Source organism: Solea solea, chromosome 5 (assembly GCF_958295425.1).
Source record: "Solea solea chromosome 5, fSolSol10.1, whole genome shotgun sequence".
In the NCBI taxonomy this organism is placed as follows: domain Eukaryota; kingdom Metazoa; phylum Chordata; class Actinopteri; order Pleuronectiformes; family Soleidae; genus Solea; species Solea solea.
In genome coordinates this window covers 27,139,914-27,157,665 of record NC_081138.1, presented here as the reverse complement: position 1 = coordinate 27,157,665, position 17,752 = coordinate 27,139,914, and the positions used below count along the sequence as shown (strand labels likewise).

General features: G+C 43.1%; 1 protein-coding gene across 1 annotated transcript in view; it reads right to left on the bottom strand.

Moving 5' to 3' along the window:
* Positions 1–10,539: 10,539 nt before the first annotated feature.
* uacab (uveal autoantigen with coiled-coil domains and ankyrin repeats b) overlaps positions 10,540–17,752 on the bottom strand; it is a 22,815-nt gene continuing 15,602 nt past the window's right edge. Inside the window, 5 exon segments of the mRNA XM_058628937.1 lie at positions 10,540–12,974; positions 12,977–13,010; positions 14,129–14,194; positions 14,593–14,745; positions 15,171–17,752. The exon segment at positions 15,171–17,752 is cut by the window's right edge and continues 133 nt beyond it. Coding sequence (XP_058484920.1) covers positions 12,814–12,974; positions 12,977–13,010; positions 14,129–14,194; positions 14,593–14,745; positions 15,171–17,752 — 2,996 coding nt within the window. The 3' untranslated portion in view covers positions 10,540–12,813.

The window sequence follows — 17,752 nt, the reverse complement described above, 5'->3', positions numbered from 1 at the left end:
CCACTCACAAAGAGAGCTTCACCTGCATCAGGCCCTGGACAGATGGGGCTATGCTGCCCTCTGCTGGTGAGACGTGATGCTGCAGCTGTCACAGAAGCAATAATGTTTCATAAAATCCAAAATCAATACATTTTTGTGATCCAGACACAGATCCAACTTATTATTTTCGTATAAAAGCATTTATTTTTTACGGCTCTATGGGGCCTTGTGTCTATTTCCAATGACCTTTCACCTTCAGGCTATAAATGATAATAATTTACAGTCCACATTTGTGCATGATTGGTTTCTGGACGTCATTTATTTTTTGTATTTTTTTTACCATGTTTATTATTAATTTCAATTTCAAGCACATGCAACCACTCTAATACTTAAATAATGTATTGTTAGTGTATGTAAACAAACCATTTTTAACAAATATAACACCGTTGACCACCTATATCCTTTCTATGATCTTATATTCTCGCCTGGTGTTATATAGTCAAGTGTTTCTGCTTTAAAATGAACCGATCACATGTTCTATGACGTGAGCTCTTTACCTGGAAATCATCGTTCATGTTAACACGTGTATTTTTATACATTACATTATGTTCTGTAGGCTGTCGCTGCAGCACTTAATGGTCAAGTATGTATGGGTGCTCTTACTTTGAAAATCTGTGTAAAAAACACACACAGAAACAAGACAAGAAATCTGGTCAAATAAGTCAAACAATAATAAAGACGGGTTTAATAAGAACAGGAAGTGATAATTGTATGTATATCTATAGGGTTTAAGGACTATTAACATAGCAAAAGCATGGATTATAGACATTATAGTCAGACTGTGCATGCATAAACACATTATTCAACCTTTATTTAACCTGGATTAAAAGTCACTGAGATTAAAAAGGTGTGTCCAGGCCAAGACGGGCTGTACACAGAAATACACAGAATATTATTATAAATAACAAACATTAATAACAAAGAAAACATCTGAACAACAACAACATTTAATTAACTGTGAGAGCACGTGGCACATTTATGAGTCTGAATGTGACTGTGTGTGTGTTTGCAGTCGATGTCATTTTTCTAACGTGTGCAACAGCTGAAAAACAGGAGAAATGTGTTAAGAAGACAAAGCACAGGCTGTAGTTTGTTGGGGGGGGTTTTTTGCACCATGTGGGCAGTTCATCGCTTAGTATCTTGTGTCATTAGGCGTGGCGATGTTCAAAAACATGAGGACTATCCACACGGTCTGTCATGTTACATTACTTTTTTTTCCCTCCATTGCAAAATATTAGGAAAAGAAAGAAAGACAAATAAACAGTGCTGCCTTTAGCTGCCACGACACAACAGATTTATGGGAACATAAATATCCACTGGTGTGTTTGTGTAAGTTATGCATTAGCATCTGAGACGTGGAGCGACAAACAAATCAAACGGCTGTGACAGAAACGAGAAACACAACAAAAAGCAGATGCACTTTGGTGGCGACGGGCTCCTGAGACTGAATGTTGGGAGTTGTTTTCATCACTGAAGTACCAGATGTTTACATTTGATCTTCCACAGGGAGCGTGTTGGTATTAATAGGTCCAAATTGTGTGTGTGTGTGTGTGTGTGTGATATGTGGGTCTGGTAAGTAGGTCAGAGACGACACTGGTGGGTCAGCAGGTGGGCATGGAGGTGTATTTGCACTTGGGCATATATATATAGAGAGAGGAGGGAGGGAGTGGAATGGCTTTGAGCTCTCAGGTTGGCTTCAATATTGGTTGTGCAGATGAGATGTACATATTTCCCTTTACTCTCCCCGAGGGAAGGATATCTCGCTGAGGGGAAATGCTCGCTGTGAAGTGAGGCCATGAAAGTCAGGTCTGTGCGATGATGCCTGTGTGCTTTCACATTCACCTCACACACTGTGACACACACACACTGGTTTCCATGACTTCAGAGGACATTGCATTGACTTCAATTCATTTCCTGGAGACTTAAACCTCCTGACCCTAACCTCAGCCTAACTTTAAAACATGTCACGTAACCTTCGCTATGGAGACTTGAGTTTTGTGTCCATAAGGAAGACAAATCGGGTTTAGGTCCACACAACATAAGCAATACCCACACAAACACACACGCGCGCACACACACACGCCTCTGCAGCTCGTCAAAGGAAAGTAAATGTGATCAGGTGAACAAGAGCACATCCCGCGAGATTACAAACTGGAATGCCAGAAACATCCGTTCACAGAGAGTTTGCATCAAAGGTCAAAGACGATGAAGTCATGGAGCTTTTTTCAGTTTTCAATCCTTGTGTGTAACAACAGGACGACCCTGAAGGTTCATATTCCAACCAGAGGTTCCTCACTCCCTCACTTATGTTTCACCCACGGGCCTGACGTTCTCTCTCAACACCCGCTTAACCCACTCGTGTTTCACAGAAGCGGGGATACTCACTGCTGTCCTGCTCGCTCTCTGTTTCCGCTCACTCACTCATCTTCTCATCCTCCACATGAGGGTCAGGTCATGCAGGGGTTGCTGGTGCCAATCCCAGCTGACAGAGTGAAAGGCGGGGTCACACCCTGCACAGGGCCACATAGAGAGACAAACAACCATCCACTCTCACACATACGGTCAATTTAGAGTGTCCAATTTGTCCGATCCTCAAATCTGCATGTTTTTGGACTGTGGCAGGAAACTGGAGAACCTGGAATAAACCCACGCACACACGGGGAGAACATGCAAACTCAAACTGGCTTTAATCATCGAGATGTGAGTCTGATTTTCCTGAAAAAGGTTTCTTTTGACAAAACAAGTTAATGTTGATCGTCTGAAAAGCTTCCTTTACAGGAAAAGGTAAAAAAATATATACTTAAAGTATAAAAAAGTAAAAGTGTAACTAACTAATAATCACCCATGACTGATCTACAATGATTCCATAAGTAAGTTAAATCCATATTTATAAAGGATAATATTTTATAGTATGTCTTTTTAAATTATGTTTATGTCTTAATTTGTAAAGTAACAATCGAGTATAACAATTAAATGTATTCTTTCTTTTACTACATATTTTGTGACAGTACTTTTCTAATATAAAATCAAAACACTATGTAACCTAAGCCTGGTTTTACAATAAAACGTTGCCCCCTAAAAGTTAAAATGTGAGTCAACAACTTGACAATAGGAAAGGAAACATTAAATATATAAAGATTTCAACCGTTAACAAATACGTACAATAACTGATCATCTGTGATGCTCAGCAATAAAAATAAAGTGGATATTTTCACTTCATTTCGAGGAATCATCGACGGCTTTGATGGACAGGAAGTAAGAAAAAGGAGTTGACTTCAAGTGTGTGAAATGACATATACTAAAGAAAATAAACTTGATCATGTGATCATCAGAGAAGATCCAAGCAATTATTAGTCAAAATCTACTGCGACAACGTTTTGATTCCGTTTGACTTCAGGTTGTTAAATGTGGAGGAAAAGCAAAAATAAAAAACACATGTATCCGTTTTTTTACAGCTTGTCTCCATCCTGTGAACTCCTGCCCAAAGAAAACTGTTGCCTTTTATGTGTCTAATTAGATGGTGTGTATGTGTGTATGTGTATGTGTGTGTGTGTGTGTGTGTGTGTGTGTGTGACAACGTCGCCTTGTGTAACCACCAACCGCTCCACGTCCAATAAAGCTGATCTGAAGTCAGCCTCGGTAAATAATCTACAGTGCGACCAAGACAATAACTCAGCAACTGAAAACCACGACTGAGACACGAACCAGCGCTGGAGCGCTTGACACTTTGACCTCTTTGCTACTGAAATCCCAGCTCCGCTTGAGGAAATGAACGTCCTCCACCACTACATCATCATCATCATCATCATCATCATCATCATCATCAGCCCACTACAAAGCAAAAGCAGAGGCTTATTTTAGGTCACGCACGAGGCAGCAAATTACACGAAGACCAAGACGACGCTGTAAATGAATTAGTGGCTGCTGCCGGGTCAAGTCTAGAGCACCGGATTACAATATGGTGCTATTATCTTTTTAATAATCCACTGATAAACTACTAAACCACAGGGACATTTATTATGATGGTATTTCTCTTTGTTCTCTTGCGATAATAATGCAGCAGACCTGAGTGAATATGAAAAGTGAGTTTTCACCTGAATCTGCCGCTTCACCTCTGATTAAAGAGCTCCTACAGAGGGAAGGATTTCAGCAATCAGTGTTGCTGGGCGGCACACTTCAAAACATGCAGTGTGTACATACAAGGCCACGAAAAATGTTTTCAAAGTGTACATTTATCGAGGTAATTCAACACACTCAACGGCAAAATCCACAAAACACACAGAGACAAACAAACATTAACTCTCACACTCACACCTACGGTGACTTTAGAGCCTCCAGTTAACCTCTGCATGTGTTTGGACGGTGGGAGGAAACTGGAGAACTCACAGGGACATGGAGAGAACATGCCAACTGGGTCTCAGACCTGAAACTAGCAATTAGACCTTTAAATCTCCTCCTTCTCCTTCTCCTTACAGATATTTTCCATTTAAACAGATGCCTTCATACAACCAGCAGAGTCTGCCCCTAGTGGCGATTCAATATACTTGTACTTCCAGGTTGGGCTCAGCCAGCAAACGATAGTGAAGTTGACCTTTTTACACACCAGAAGTGAACACCAGCACTTTTCTGCACCGTGCCTTGCTCAGGGGCACCTCAGGCCTTGAAGAAGAAGAAGAAGAAGAAGAAGAAGAAGAAGACGAAGACCATGCCAATGAGCACCAAAGACATCCCCATCATTTCATCATCTTTAGTGTGAGGCAGTACAGTATCACACACTTCACACCAGACAAATTACAGCTCCTCAAACAAAGCTCGTGCTCATTGATGAGTTACTTTTGGTGAGTAAAATGAATTCTTTAGTATTTTATCTCTTATTGATCCCACAGCTGCTTTGATTTGTGGCTGCAGCAGCAGCAGCAGCAGGCAGCAGTTTTTAATAGAAGAAGAAAAATCAACCGTGCACTTGCTGCCAAACACCAATCAGAGGAGAGACACAGTCAGCAGCTTCCCGTGGCGAGCAAAGACGAGCGTTTAGTAGCTCAACAGTCAGATATTTCCCTCAGGAGTTGGCAGAGACCTCAAACAAGAGACTGAAACAAAACAAACACAAACGGCTCCATGATGATGGTGATACTGGAGTTTTGTAAATGTTTTCTCTCATTTCAACTTAAAAGATGATGCATCTGTGTAGCGTTTGCAGCTTTAAGCACCGAATACAGGAGCGGGAGTTTTAGGTATGGATGGGCAAGATACATGAATACGGTCTATGATAATGTCGTGATTGTTGTTTTTAACATATGCAAATTGACATTTTTGAGGGCCACGTCCGGCCCACTTGACCATTCCTGACCGGCAGGTGTACGGGTTATTGGAAGTAAGTAAATAAACGTAAATAAGTTAACGTCATGCATGCTTTTATTTTGAAGTTGACGTTTCTTGTTGCGCACTTTACGTACATACGTGTGTTTCCATGTCATCTCAAAGACATCAACTCATGGTGTCACCATTACTGTAATACTAATAGTAAATTGTACATTTTGATTGAAGAAACAAGCCTATACTTCAATTTGTCATTGCCTAATCATAACGTTTATTCTTAGCAGTTGCAGCTTGTAAAAACAATATAATTCACTGCTTTTAAAAAGTGTGAAATGCATCTCAATTGTTTAATCTAGACACAAACAGAAAAGTGATATCTTTTTCCAGATATTTGATTCAATAGATGTAAATTGTGAATCCCGACCTCCCTGCGGCAAAAACTGTAACCGTTCCCAAACAGGTTTAGGTTAGAGATGGAGAGTTGGGATCTGCTGCTGCTCGTCTCAGAGTAATATGTAAAGTTATGCCCTCGACACGTGATAAATCTTCACCCCTCACATCAGCAGTGTGTTTTGGCAGGACTGGCCGTCCACCAAGATACCGCAACTGAAAATGGAGCGGCTCCCAAATGCCAGCATCAAATCAGTGCCACTCCTCCAGGCTCGCGGCGCTTCATCCAGGCCTCCTCACGGAATCAAACGCAGCCTTTTCCGACCGCGTTAACAAGCTCAAGCGAACACCCTCAGGCCTTATGTCGTCAAAGTGGCTGAAGCAACCAGAGGTGGGCCGGCTCTGCCATGTTTCCCCCAAAAGCCTTCTCCCATTAAAGCCACATACTCACATGTTGCGCCGCAAACAGACATGCAAAACCGGGGCGATTTTCCGTTTGAGAGGAAGACATTAGTGTAAAAAGAAGTGGTGGGAAGTTTGACAGGCGGCTTTGGGCCTCCATCTGTTTCTCACTAAGTCGATGAATGGAGGAAGAAAAGCTGAGCAGATACACTGAGCTTCAGAGGTTAACCAGCTACTAATGAGGGAAAAGAAAAACACTGAACACACGGTGGTGTTCAGTGTCCTCACTGGGTTTCAGGGGGAAGACGGTTAATGCTTACGTAAGATTTGTGCGGGAATATGTCTGAACACATACGTGTTCTTCCACACCTGTGATGTGTCTCTGGTTTACACCAAGCATGTAAAGCTTGACCTTCCTCCAGATTTCTTTGGCCTCGAGGGGTTTTCATTCCTCTGATCGACTCTCTTCCCTCGTCTCTCTCCCCCTCAAAGCGCTGGAATAAATCGTATCGAAAATGAGAGGGCCTCCTGCCTCCCCCCCTCCCCCCCGCTGCTACTCATTCCCAGGTGTGCAAATCCCAGGTCAGCCCAGGATCACACAGTTACTCTGGCAAAGTGTTAGGACGGAGAATAATAAACGATGGCAGACTAAAGAGCGCAGGGGACGGCGAGGTGAGGCGCGGCGGAAAGGTGAGAAGTGGAAAAAGATGATGAAACGAAGGGGAGCTGCAGAGCAGGGAGATGCAGAGCAGGGAGATGCAGAGCAGGGCGAGAACCAGCGGAGCGCTGGTTTCAGGAATGTGACCCATACTGAAACCATTCGAGTCAAATCAACACCATGTGTCCTCCAGAGCCTTATTATCCCATAAATGAACTTTATTGAGGCAACAAAGTGCTTTGGAGCTCAGCAAAAACATTAAAAGGGCTTCGCCCGTCTCGGCCTGGAGCCAAGACCAGTCCAGCTCCTCGAGGGACTAATAAAAAAAAAAGAAAGAAAGAAAAAAAGAAAAAAGAGAGGCCCCCTGGCCTCGTGTTCGCTGCCCTCAGTGTGGCCTCACAACCCGAGCGTCCAGCACCGCCTGAGTAATGGCCTATTAGTGACAGAGAAATAGTTAGCAGCTACACCGGGGAGACAGATACGGCACAGGCCTCTCGTCTGACACGACCTGTGGAATTAACCAGGAAGGAAGGATGAGAGACAGAAGGTCAAACAGGAAGAAGGAAAGGACGGAGGGGGGGAGGGGAGATGGATGATAGAACAGCGAGGCTGATGATGACAGGGCAAAGTGAGTAACTGAGGGTTTAGCTCAGTTACAGCTCCCTGTACTTTACACCGTCTCTCATTTAGACATCAACCTGTTTGGGTTTATTTGGTTGTTGTTTTTTATGGTGAGTCGTAGACGCACAGTCCTGACATAAAATGAATCACTTCCTGTGTGCAGCACACACACACACACACACAGGAAATACATTAAACACGGCGAGTCACGATGAAAAGCTGAACAGTAACATTGTGTTAGTATTTTGCACATTGCATGTTCTCTGTGTGTGTGTGTGTGTGTGTGTGGGGAGGGGGTTCTCCGGGTTCTCCAGTTTCCTCCCCACAGTCCAGAAACATGTGATGGACTGGCGACCCGTCCAGGGTGTACCCTGCACACCTTTCCCCCCTAGGTCAGCTGGGATTGGCACCAGCAGCCCCCTGCGGGACCCTCATGTGGAGGATAAAGTGGTAAAAGATGGACGGATGGATGAATAAAAGACAAAGACAACAACATTTCCCTCTCACGTGTCTGTGCATGTCACCATCTGATACTTAATACTTAAAGTATGTGTGTTTCAATCTCGGGGGATTAAATTATGGAACAGATGAATTAAAGCAATGTTAAACCATAAATGAGTTGAAAAGAGTAAACAAATTACAAATTTTAAACGCAAGTCGGGGAGTGCAGCAGTTCCCTGACCTCAGCTCCATCCCTGTTTCACCTGAGGGGGCCCTATAGAGCCCTGGTGCAATGCACAGGTCAGACCACAGGGACAATATCGCATCTTGCCACATCTGACCTCCATGCCAAGTTTCCAGAGTTTTTATGCATGATAACCGCCTCCAAAATGACCGGAAAACCACGGATATTCTAATAATAATAATCTGAAGGAAAACAACAGGTTCCTCACAAAAATGAGTCCCCTAGCATCCAAGCTCGGGCCTTAGGATGAAGAACAGCAGTTTAATCCAGGACGGTGATGGAAATGGTCGTGTTTAAAGGCAGAAATATTCGTGTGTTGTCCTGAGAACATCGTATAAAATACCACTTCAGACATGTGAAATCACCAAGCAACACAGAAATACAGAGCAAATATTAATATTCATCTAATCTTTTTAAAACAAGTCAGTATAGATGGCGAACGATGGAACAAGTCAGGGAGGAAAGAGTTTGACAGGTGGAGCAGTCGCGTCTGAACGTGCAGACGTCTACAGCACAGCAGTGTTGGGAGGAGAGAGGAGCAGCAGCTGCGGCGGTGGAGGACAGCTGCCTGAGATAAACGTTTGTGTCAGCTCAGACGACTGCAGGCAAAGATGTGGGCGTGTATTTGATGTGTATATAACCGCCCGCCTGCTTCCTCAGCCAGTTTACCACTGGTGAGGCATGCGGTGGAGAGGCCGGGGCTCATTCCAACATAAATAACATCTCTGATCCTTCCAGGGATGACGAATTTTATAAAGATGGGATCCTTTGCGGCCAAGGAAGGGGTTACGACGGTTAACCGAATGGCCGCAAGTGGATGTATGGAACTTATTAGGACCCTGGAAATGAGATTAAAGAGAGATCTAGCAGCAGATTGAATTGTATTTGCCATAATTGCTGAGAACAGCTTATTCAGTGCAAACCGCAAAAAAGGGAATCATAAAACCAAGGAAGGAGGAGGAGGAGTGTTGAGGGAGCGAGGGAGGAGGAGAGGAGGGGAGGAGGCTGCCACTTGAAACCAGTCTCAAAGAAATGAAACCCAGAACAAGCCTTGTATCAATTTGAGGGTGTGTGTGTATGTTGTGTGTTTGAGTTTGTGTGAACAGAGGACAGGATGAGGAACGGACGAGTCAAAAACTTTGAGTTTCTACTTCAAATCTGTATTGTGTTGCGGTATTAGTCATCCTGATTATGAGAACCAGCAAAAAGCCAAATCCAGCCATATTGTACTTTTTAAATGGGGAAAATCCCCCCCGTGCTCATGCAGCGACGGCCGGTGCATGCCACGAATCCGTCTGAAATGAACTGGCGGGTCTGTTCTCGGCGTCCTGTTGAAGGGGTTTAATAAAAAATAAATCTCTAGGAGAGAAAAAGAGCAACAGACAAATCAACGGAGGCACGGGTTCAAAGATAAAAGTGAGCTGTGTGCCAGAGAGCTGCTCACTCTCATTCCTGGGTTGATTGTACTTAAAGTGAAACCACATGACCTTCAAGTGTTCTCACAGTGTGGGAAGCTAAAAACAACACACACACACACACACACACACACACGTATAACTTAAAGCAGCACTATGTAACTCTTGCTGGACACACTGTCGCTGTAGCAAACACGTCTCAATGAAAGCAGATGTTTGACGACTTCTAAGACTTTTGAGCTCTGCTCTTCTTCCTCTCATGATGATTTCTGACAGGCTGAACACTCAGAGGTGAAATGCTGCCCTCCACAGGCTGAAGTGTGTCACAGTGGAATGTGTGCAACGGAGCATCACTTACAACTTCCGCTAAGATATTAGCCAGCTCATTAACGTCTGGTCAGTTGTAGCTCTGGGGAAACTTGGACTAAGTGAGGCAACATGGCCTTGTTTAGACTGCAGACACATCAGTATTATATCTGGATCAGATTTTTTAAAAGCTGATTCAAATCACATAGGTGGTTTTGAATTCTGCGATTCTGATTCCGTTTCAATCTGAACGTCTTGGTCGCTCAGATTGAATTGCCAAGTGTCTTCTGCGTCAATATCATTATTATTATAATAATAATAATAATATGTAAACGTTACATTATTTTAAGATGACTTAAAACGTATCTTTTTACTCTAGCCTTCAACTAGCTCTTTATTCCACCCCTAGAAAAGCTCTGCATAATAACAACTCTTCTTCTTCTGATTTTATTTGGTAGTAACGAGTAACAAAGATAGTTACGGGGAAATGTAGTGGAGTAAAAGTAAAGTTGCTGTAAATATAAATAAATAAAGTACCACGAGTTATGATGTGAAAACAGTCTTGTCCTGTGTCGTGAGAACAAAACACTGCTATAGTGAGTTCACATTTAAACTCATTCATTTCAGCAGCAGCTTCCAAAACCTCACTTTAAATTGTGAAAGAAAGAAAAAAGTAAAAAAAAAAAAAAACACTGAACAAAATGTAGTTTTCTATGTTAGGCACTTTTATTGATTTTGTATTATTGACTCACAAACACAAATGATGTTACCAAAGGAAACAACCCATTTAAACTGTTTTAAGTATGTTTATAACTGGATTATATCTATAGTTTACACTGACCAGACGTGGGAGGACAGAAGGAAATACCTGAAAGAATTAGTGTCGCTCTCTAAAGCCTGCGTAATAAAAATGCAATAACAAGATTCATTTCATTAATCTGTTGGTGTAAACACATTGTTTTTTTGGCTTGTAAAAACAGAGATCGTGAAATATTACTTGGCAAAAGAGAGTTCGCTGAAGGAGAAAGGCGGGAGTGCTTCATGTAACTAACTGTTAAGGGGGAAGTCTATTATCCACATAACTACAGATCTGTTGTGTTCCTACAGTAAATATCACCCTGAACGCGTTCTGTGCCGCTCTACTTCCAGACCTGCTGAATTATCACAATTGTCACACTGTAGTTCGTCATTTAAAGTACAAAGCTATGAAAAATATAATCAGTGTAAAGGCGCGAGGAGACTCGCTCGACAATCACAACGCCGCGACACTACACCATGAGGAGTCACAAGGGGTGAGCTTAGGGGTCGACGCGCGTCGCTGTAGGAGAGCTGCACATCCGCTCCTTCACTGCTTCACAATTGAGAAAAGAGGAATTCTGCTGCCAATCAACTTCACTGCATTAAATATTAGTAGTTTCATTAGTTTTACCTCCACAATTCAGATTCATATTATCATTTCCCCAGTGTTGAGCACAAGTGTGCAGATATCACAGCTTCCAAACACACACACACACACAGAAAATGCCTACCCCGCGGGCTCTGCACTGGTTATTACAATTATCTATCAACTTGGCCTGCCAAGTCTTACCACTAGAGGACACTCTGGTTTCAAAAAAAAAAAGAAAAAAAAGAAAAGAAAAGGAAAAAAAAGGACAACGTGCCACTGCAACCTGTAGGACACAGCAAGAGATTCTGCAAAATCTCCATGACTCAAATCCAGCACAACCAACCACACACACCACCACACTCTCTTCCAAATCTACCACAAAACTGCTCAAAACCATCAACCAAAATGACAGGTTTGGTTGATTATTTTTTTTTTTTTTAGATTTGCATTAACTTCAGGTCTTTGGTATTTGGATGATGTAGAAAGAACACGAGGGTTTGGACCTCCAGAAGAAAATAAGGGTCCGACTGAAACGGCTCAAGAAAGAAGCTGAAATGTTTGAACTGACATGAACGAGTGTTAAAAGATAGATTCACATTTTCCTTCATCACAATTGTTTTACGCTGAAGTTTATCATTTGTTGATATGAGACGATACGATCCACGACATTTTCAGGGTTGTGCTTTTGGAGCTGTGAAGAGAAGCTGGAGCTCATCACGGCCGACACCTGTGACAGGTCACGGTCAACCCGCTGCACCCTGCTGATACGATGACTCAGCAGAATCTGAGCGAGCGAGCTCAGCGTATTTTGAGAACAGTTGTTTTTCCAAAGTGAAAATTGCAGATATCAAAGCAAAAAAAACAAACTGCCTTCTAAACTGAACTTAAAGCAACTGAAGGTCAACCTGTAAACAAAACCCTATGCTGGGTTACATTATTTTGATTTAAAAAAAAAAAAAAAGGCCATTGTAAGGTGTTAACATCAACTTGGACTGCTCTATGACAACGTCAAGTTGATGCCAGCAGGAATTTGTTTTTGATTCCCTGTAAACTACAAAGTCTACACTTTATTCATTTCCTTCAGTGCTAGTATGAACACAAGGAATTATTGTTATTATTATTATTATTATTACAATAATTATAATAATAACCGCATCTAATAACTCATTAAAATTTGCACACTGTGCAAGAAAATGTGAACCTATCCCTTTAAAAATTCTGTTACAAATTGCTGTTAAATACAAAAAAAAAAAACACTGCATGAGAGCGGACTGCCAGGTGGGAATGTGAAAAGTGGTCTTCAAAAGGGTTCGTGTTGGTTTTACATTTCAGCCGAGCAATTCAAGTAATCTGAGAGAGAGGTGACCCACGCTTCAAATAACTTCCAAATTACTGAACATAATGGGTTTTAATCCACGAGGGAAATCTGATCATCTATGAAAGATCTGAAAGAAATGTATGGAATCGTGTGTGTAGAAAAGGTTTCTACATAAAAGAGAAGGCAGATGAAGTCCAGCATGACTTTGACCACAACACAGCGTTAGATATTTGGGAGCTGTCAAGTCCAGCCACACTTGAAGAAAATGATTTTTCAGAACTTCCTGTGAGAGGAAACTTTGCAGGAAGACAAAAACACATGGTGAGCACCCACAGGGGCCACAGCAAACGGACACTGGGAAAATGTTGAGTGAGAGTGAGAGTGAGTCGGCAGAAGCTTTAACACACAAACTCCTGTCTCATGCGGATGATCTGTAGTAAGGCGGCCTGGACGTCCTCATCCATGTGTCCCTATGAGACGCAAACAAACAATCATTATTCACAGATCAGTACACAGAGTCATTTTCACCCTTTTTATTTTTCCTCTGGATGAATGACTTGTCGCCTACCGCAAAATTTAATCCCTGTACAATACTTATTTTCCCAGTCTCTGCCTCAAATACTCAGCAGGCTCTAAAGTGGTGCCATAGAACAAGTGTAATCAGCACTTTCTGTTGCCAGCTTGAAAATTAAAAATTGTGGACAAATTTCTCGACCTAAACAATGTTGTTTTTTGTACTTGGAAAAAGAGCAAGAGTAAACACAGAGGTTAAGGTTCAGAAACTGAATCTAAAGAATCCATCCATGGTCCCCACACCTTGGTGGACATCAAATTCAAGGACTGAATGTGCTGACACGGCTTAAGATGGGAGGGCAACTTGTAAGAGTCGCTTCGCCCATGGTGGCGTCCACTTTTATTGATCTGTCAAAATCAGTCTTCGTCATTTTCTTTGGTGAGACAGAGATCTTGGTATTTTCATTTCCCAAGCATCACATCATTTGCTCTCTCTTGCTCAACTTTACTCGCTCTTTGTTCCGCATGGAATCTCAGTGTCCACAACACCGCTAGTAATTATGACTCCATGTTTGTTCTGCGTCGGCCTAGTCCATGCACATCAAGCAATGCATGACATGAAAGAAACAAGGGCCTAAATATCAACTGAACTTCTTTCTTACACAACATTCAAACACTTTCAATGATCAATGTCTATCTATCTATCTATCTATCTATCTATCTATCTATCTATCTATCTATCTATCTATCTAAACCTTCAAGGACCTTGAAAACATTTGTTATATATATATATATAACACTTTTCAGTTTAATCATTCCTTCATTAAATCAGCGCTTTAGTCATTAAAAACCGACTAAGCTTCCACTTCAAGACACACAAGGCTGTCACCTTTTATCCATAAACTAAACGATTATTATTCTAAAGCTTCTCCACACTTGTACAAACATTCACTTACTGCCAAATGGTGCACACTGGGCCTTTAACAACAGTCTATAATCTATCAATTAGGAATATTAATGTTGAATGAGCACATTCAGAGTTGAAGGGAAAACATGTTTGTTTGTGTTTTTTTACCTGTGCTGCACTGAGAAGATGAGTTCGATAAATTGAAACCACCTCTCTGTGTTGCCTCTCAGCATCCTGATCAAGCACAGAGGAAGAGAGACACAAAGATAGTTTGGTTACTGCTTCAATGGGTTGGAAATCCTTCTACAGAGGAGTTACTCCGTTATTTGTAGTCTGAGTACATTATAAATCAGAATGTTACATAAAAAAAAACAGCAGACATTTCCTTCCTTCATAAATACAGGCTGCATGAAAGGAGTAATCCTAATACATTTGTTTACTTTTACACACGACTAAATTAGCCAAAATATAGATATAAAACATAACCATTTGTGATGTATTGTTAGTGCACTCCTTGACTAAAGTGAGAACTTCATGAAATTAATCCCAAACACTAACAGGAAAGCTGACTAAATTGTAAAGGACTTTGTGCATGTATACATTAATATGCGCCGTGTGTGTCCACAACTCACAGCCAGCTGTTGCTGAAGGCTTTTAATCTGAGCTTGGAGTGTGTCGATGTGCTGCGTCTGCCTCTTGTTGGGCGCGTTGCTCGTGTACGCCAGCTGGGACAGACCGTTCAGTGCCTGCTTCAACCGCTCAACGTCCGTCAGCAGCTCTGTGATCTGACGAGCACAAATCAAGGTTTTATTTATATTTTATATGTAAAAGGTGTAAAGGTCAAAAACACATTTTCTTTCAAAAATGTACAAGCAATTCTGTTCTGGCTACACAAAGAACACAATAAAGTGCTTGAACTTGAACATTTCCTTCAGGCCGTTTCCTTGGTGGACATTGTGACAGGGTTTATTGAGAACATTAACAATGGCTCCGTTTATGAATTCACCTCAGGCATTCATTTCATTATTTGCCTGTGATTTTCCTACTTTGAAGTGTCTGCCATGAAACGAGCTCATAAATGACAAATACTTTTAAACTAGTGGATTCTGTGATATTTATCCGGCCAGCTCCAAAAGCAGTGTGGTTAATAAAACCATGACAGAACACTGGGGAGCCTGTGAATAACTCTACAGTGACGTTTTCTTTCTACCTTCTTGTCTTTCGCTTCCGTCTGCTGAGCCGATGTCTGAATCCTCCTCTGAAGATCACAGATGGTGCTCAGGGACTCATCATATCTCTCTTTCAATTCTCCAATTTCTCTTTCAATGGCACGTCCCTTCTCCTGGAGGTTCTCCATGTCTGTCCGCGCCTTGCTCTCATCCTCCCTCGCTCGTCTAGTCTCATGGCGGGCGTCTTGGCACTCTTCTCCTGAGCTCAGCAGCTTGTTACTCATGTCTGCGACCTCCTCCTTGAGCTGCTGCTTCTCCTTCTTCAGCTGGTTCATCTGTTCTTCCTTGTAGCGAATCTCCTCCAGAGCCTGTGTGGCCTGAAGGAGTTCAGATTGCAGGGCGGACACATCTTCGGCCCTCTGGGCGTTGATCTCCTCCTCTTCACGGAGAGCCATTTGAAGCTTAGCCACTTTAGCCTCCATCTCTTCCTTCGCCCTGGAGTGTTGCTGCAGCAGAGAAGCCTGATCTCCACGGCGCTCCTGCAGTTCTTTCTGTAGTGTGCAAACCCTCTGGGCCTCCTCCTGCTGAGCCTCCCTCGCCTTCTTGCAGTCGGCTTGGGCTTGCTGCATAGCATCATTGAGTGCTTTAAGCTCCGTGTCGTATGTTGCTATCCGTGTCAACTCTGATTTCAGACGCTCCTGGAGATTCTGGATCTGAGACTTGCAGAGGGCATTCTGCTGTTGAAGATCGGTTTTCTGGTGATTGAGCTCATCGTGCTGTTGCTCCAAGTTGGCTAACTTCTGAGTCAATTCCTCAAATTTACACACAAACTCTGCCTCCGTTTTCTTGTGCTTTTCAGTGGTAACTAAGGCAGCATCTAGTCTCTTTTGAAGAGATTCTACCTCACATTTGAGTTTCTCCTTCTCCTCCCTGTTGCCCTCTCCAGCACACTTTTCTTTGCTATGCTTCTCTTCCATTTCCAACAGCTTGGCTGTCAACTCCTTGACTTGGGCACTGTAAGAGTGTTCTTTCTCCGCAGCCGCCGTCAGTGGAATAAATCTAGAGTGGATAGCCTCCTGTATCGTATCAAGTTCTTTCTTCTGTGCCTCCAACTCTTGGGTAAGTTTTACGGTTTCCTCCTGGGCCAGTACATACATATCTGATGATTCTTTTGTTCTCTTCTCTGCCTCGACCACAGCAGCGTTCAGTTTGTCTGTGGCAGCTTTGTGGTCTTTTGTGCTTATATAAAACGTTTTAATGTCCAACAGAACTTTTTCCAACTCTTCTTTCAACTTGGCATTTCCTTCTTTCACATTCTTCAGTTCTTCCACACGTTCCTTTTCCTTGGTCTCCAACTTCGACTTGTCGGCTTTAACACTTTCTAAGGTGGAACTTAACTCCATCTTCACTTGCTCGTGCTGCTGTCTGGAAACATACTCTCCCTGCAGGCTCTGTTTCAGCGTCTGGCTCTGCGTGGTCAGCTGCACACACTCTTTATCCCTTTCTTCACATCTCTTCTCGAGCAGTTCAAGTTTCTTCTTCAGGTCGACGTTCTGAGACCTCAGAGTGTCCATTTCACTCTGGTGTCTGTCTCGGGCGGTTTGGACACTCCTCATGCTCTCCTGCAGTGTGGCCCTCTCGGTTTGAAGCTGCTGGACTTGTCCCTCTGCTTTTCCATAACGTTCGCTCGCTTCCACCAGTTTGTCCTCCAGCTCCTCCAACGCAGTCACCATGTTCCTGCGAACTTCATCGTGGTCCTTTATGGATATGAATTCGGTCTCGATCCTGCTGCTGAGCTCGTCCAGCTGATCTCGTAGTACGTCTCTTTCCACCTCGCTCTCTGTGACATCTTCAATGAGAGCCTGGCTTCTGGTGGTAACATCCATGAGTTTCCTTTTCAGTGAAGCATTTTGCTCTTCGAGCGCCGACCGTATGTGCTCTTGCTCCTCGGCAGACATCATCGCTGGTCCTCCCTGTGACAATGGACAGTCCAGCTTTCGATGGAGCTCTGCCACCTCCTCCAGCACACGGTCATAGTCTTCTCTCAGCTCTGCAAGCTGCCGCTCCTTCTCGTCAACTGCATTAGACAGCAGGTTTTTCATGTTGTCAAATTTCTCGGCTGGTACCGTGTTGCCACGTTTAGTCTGGCTCTCCTTCAACTGGGTTTGCATTTCTAGAAAGGTTTCGGCGAGTTCATCTCGTTCTCCAGTCAGAGCTCCCAGCTCTTGGTTCAGCCGGTCTACCTCCACTGCTAGCTGGCTCTCACTGGACTTGTACTCCTCCAGGGCCTTCTCACTTTGTTTGAGGCGGTTACGAACGCGACCCACCTCAGCTGAAGCACCCTCGTACTTGACCTTGATATCCTGGAGCTGGACACGCAGTTCTTCGTTCGCCTGGCCTCCTAAATGTTCCTTGACAGCAACTACATGGGCTTGCAGCTGTTTGACCTTGCACTCCGAATCCAGCATCCTCTTCTGGACATCTCCCAGGGCATCCTCCAGCTCCTGAACCTGCTGGTCTGCCTGTTTCTGGATGATATCACGACTCTGAACCAGTTCTTGGCACTCTCTGTTTTTACGGTTCAGGGCAGACTGAAGCCGCGCCGTCTCTTCCTCTGCTGCAT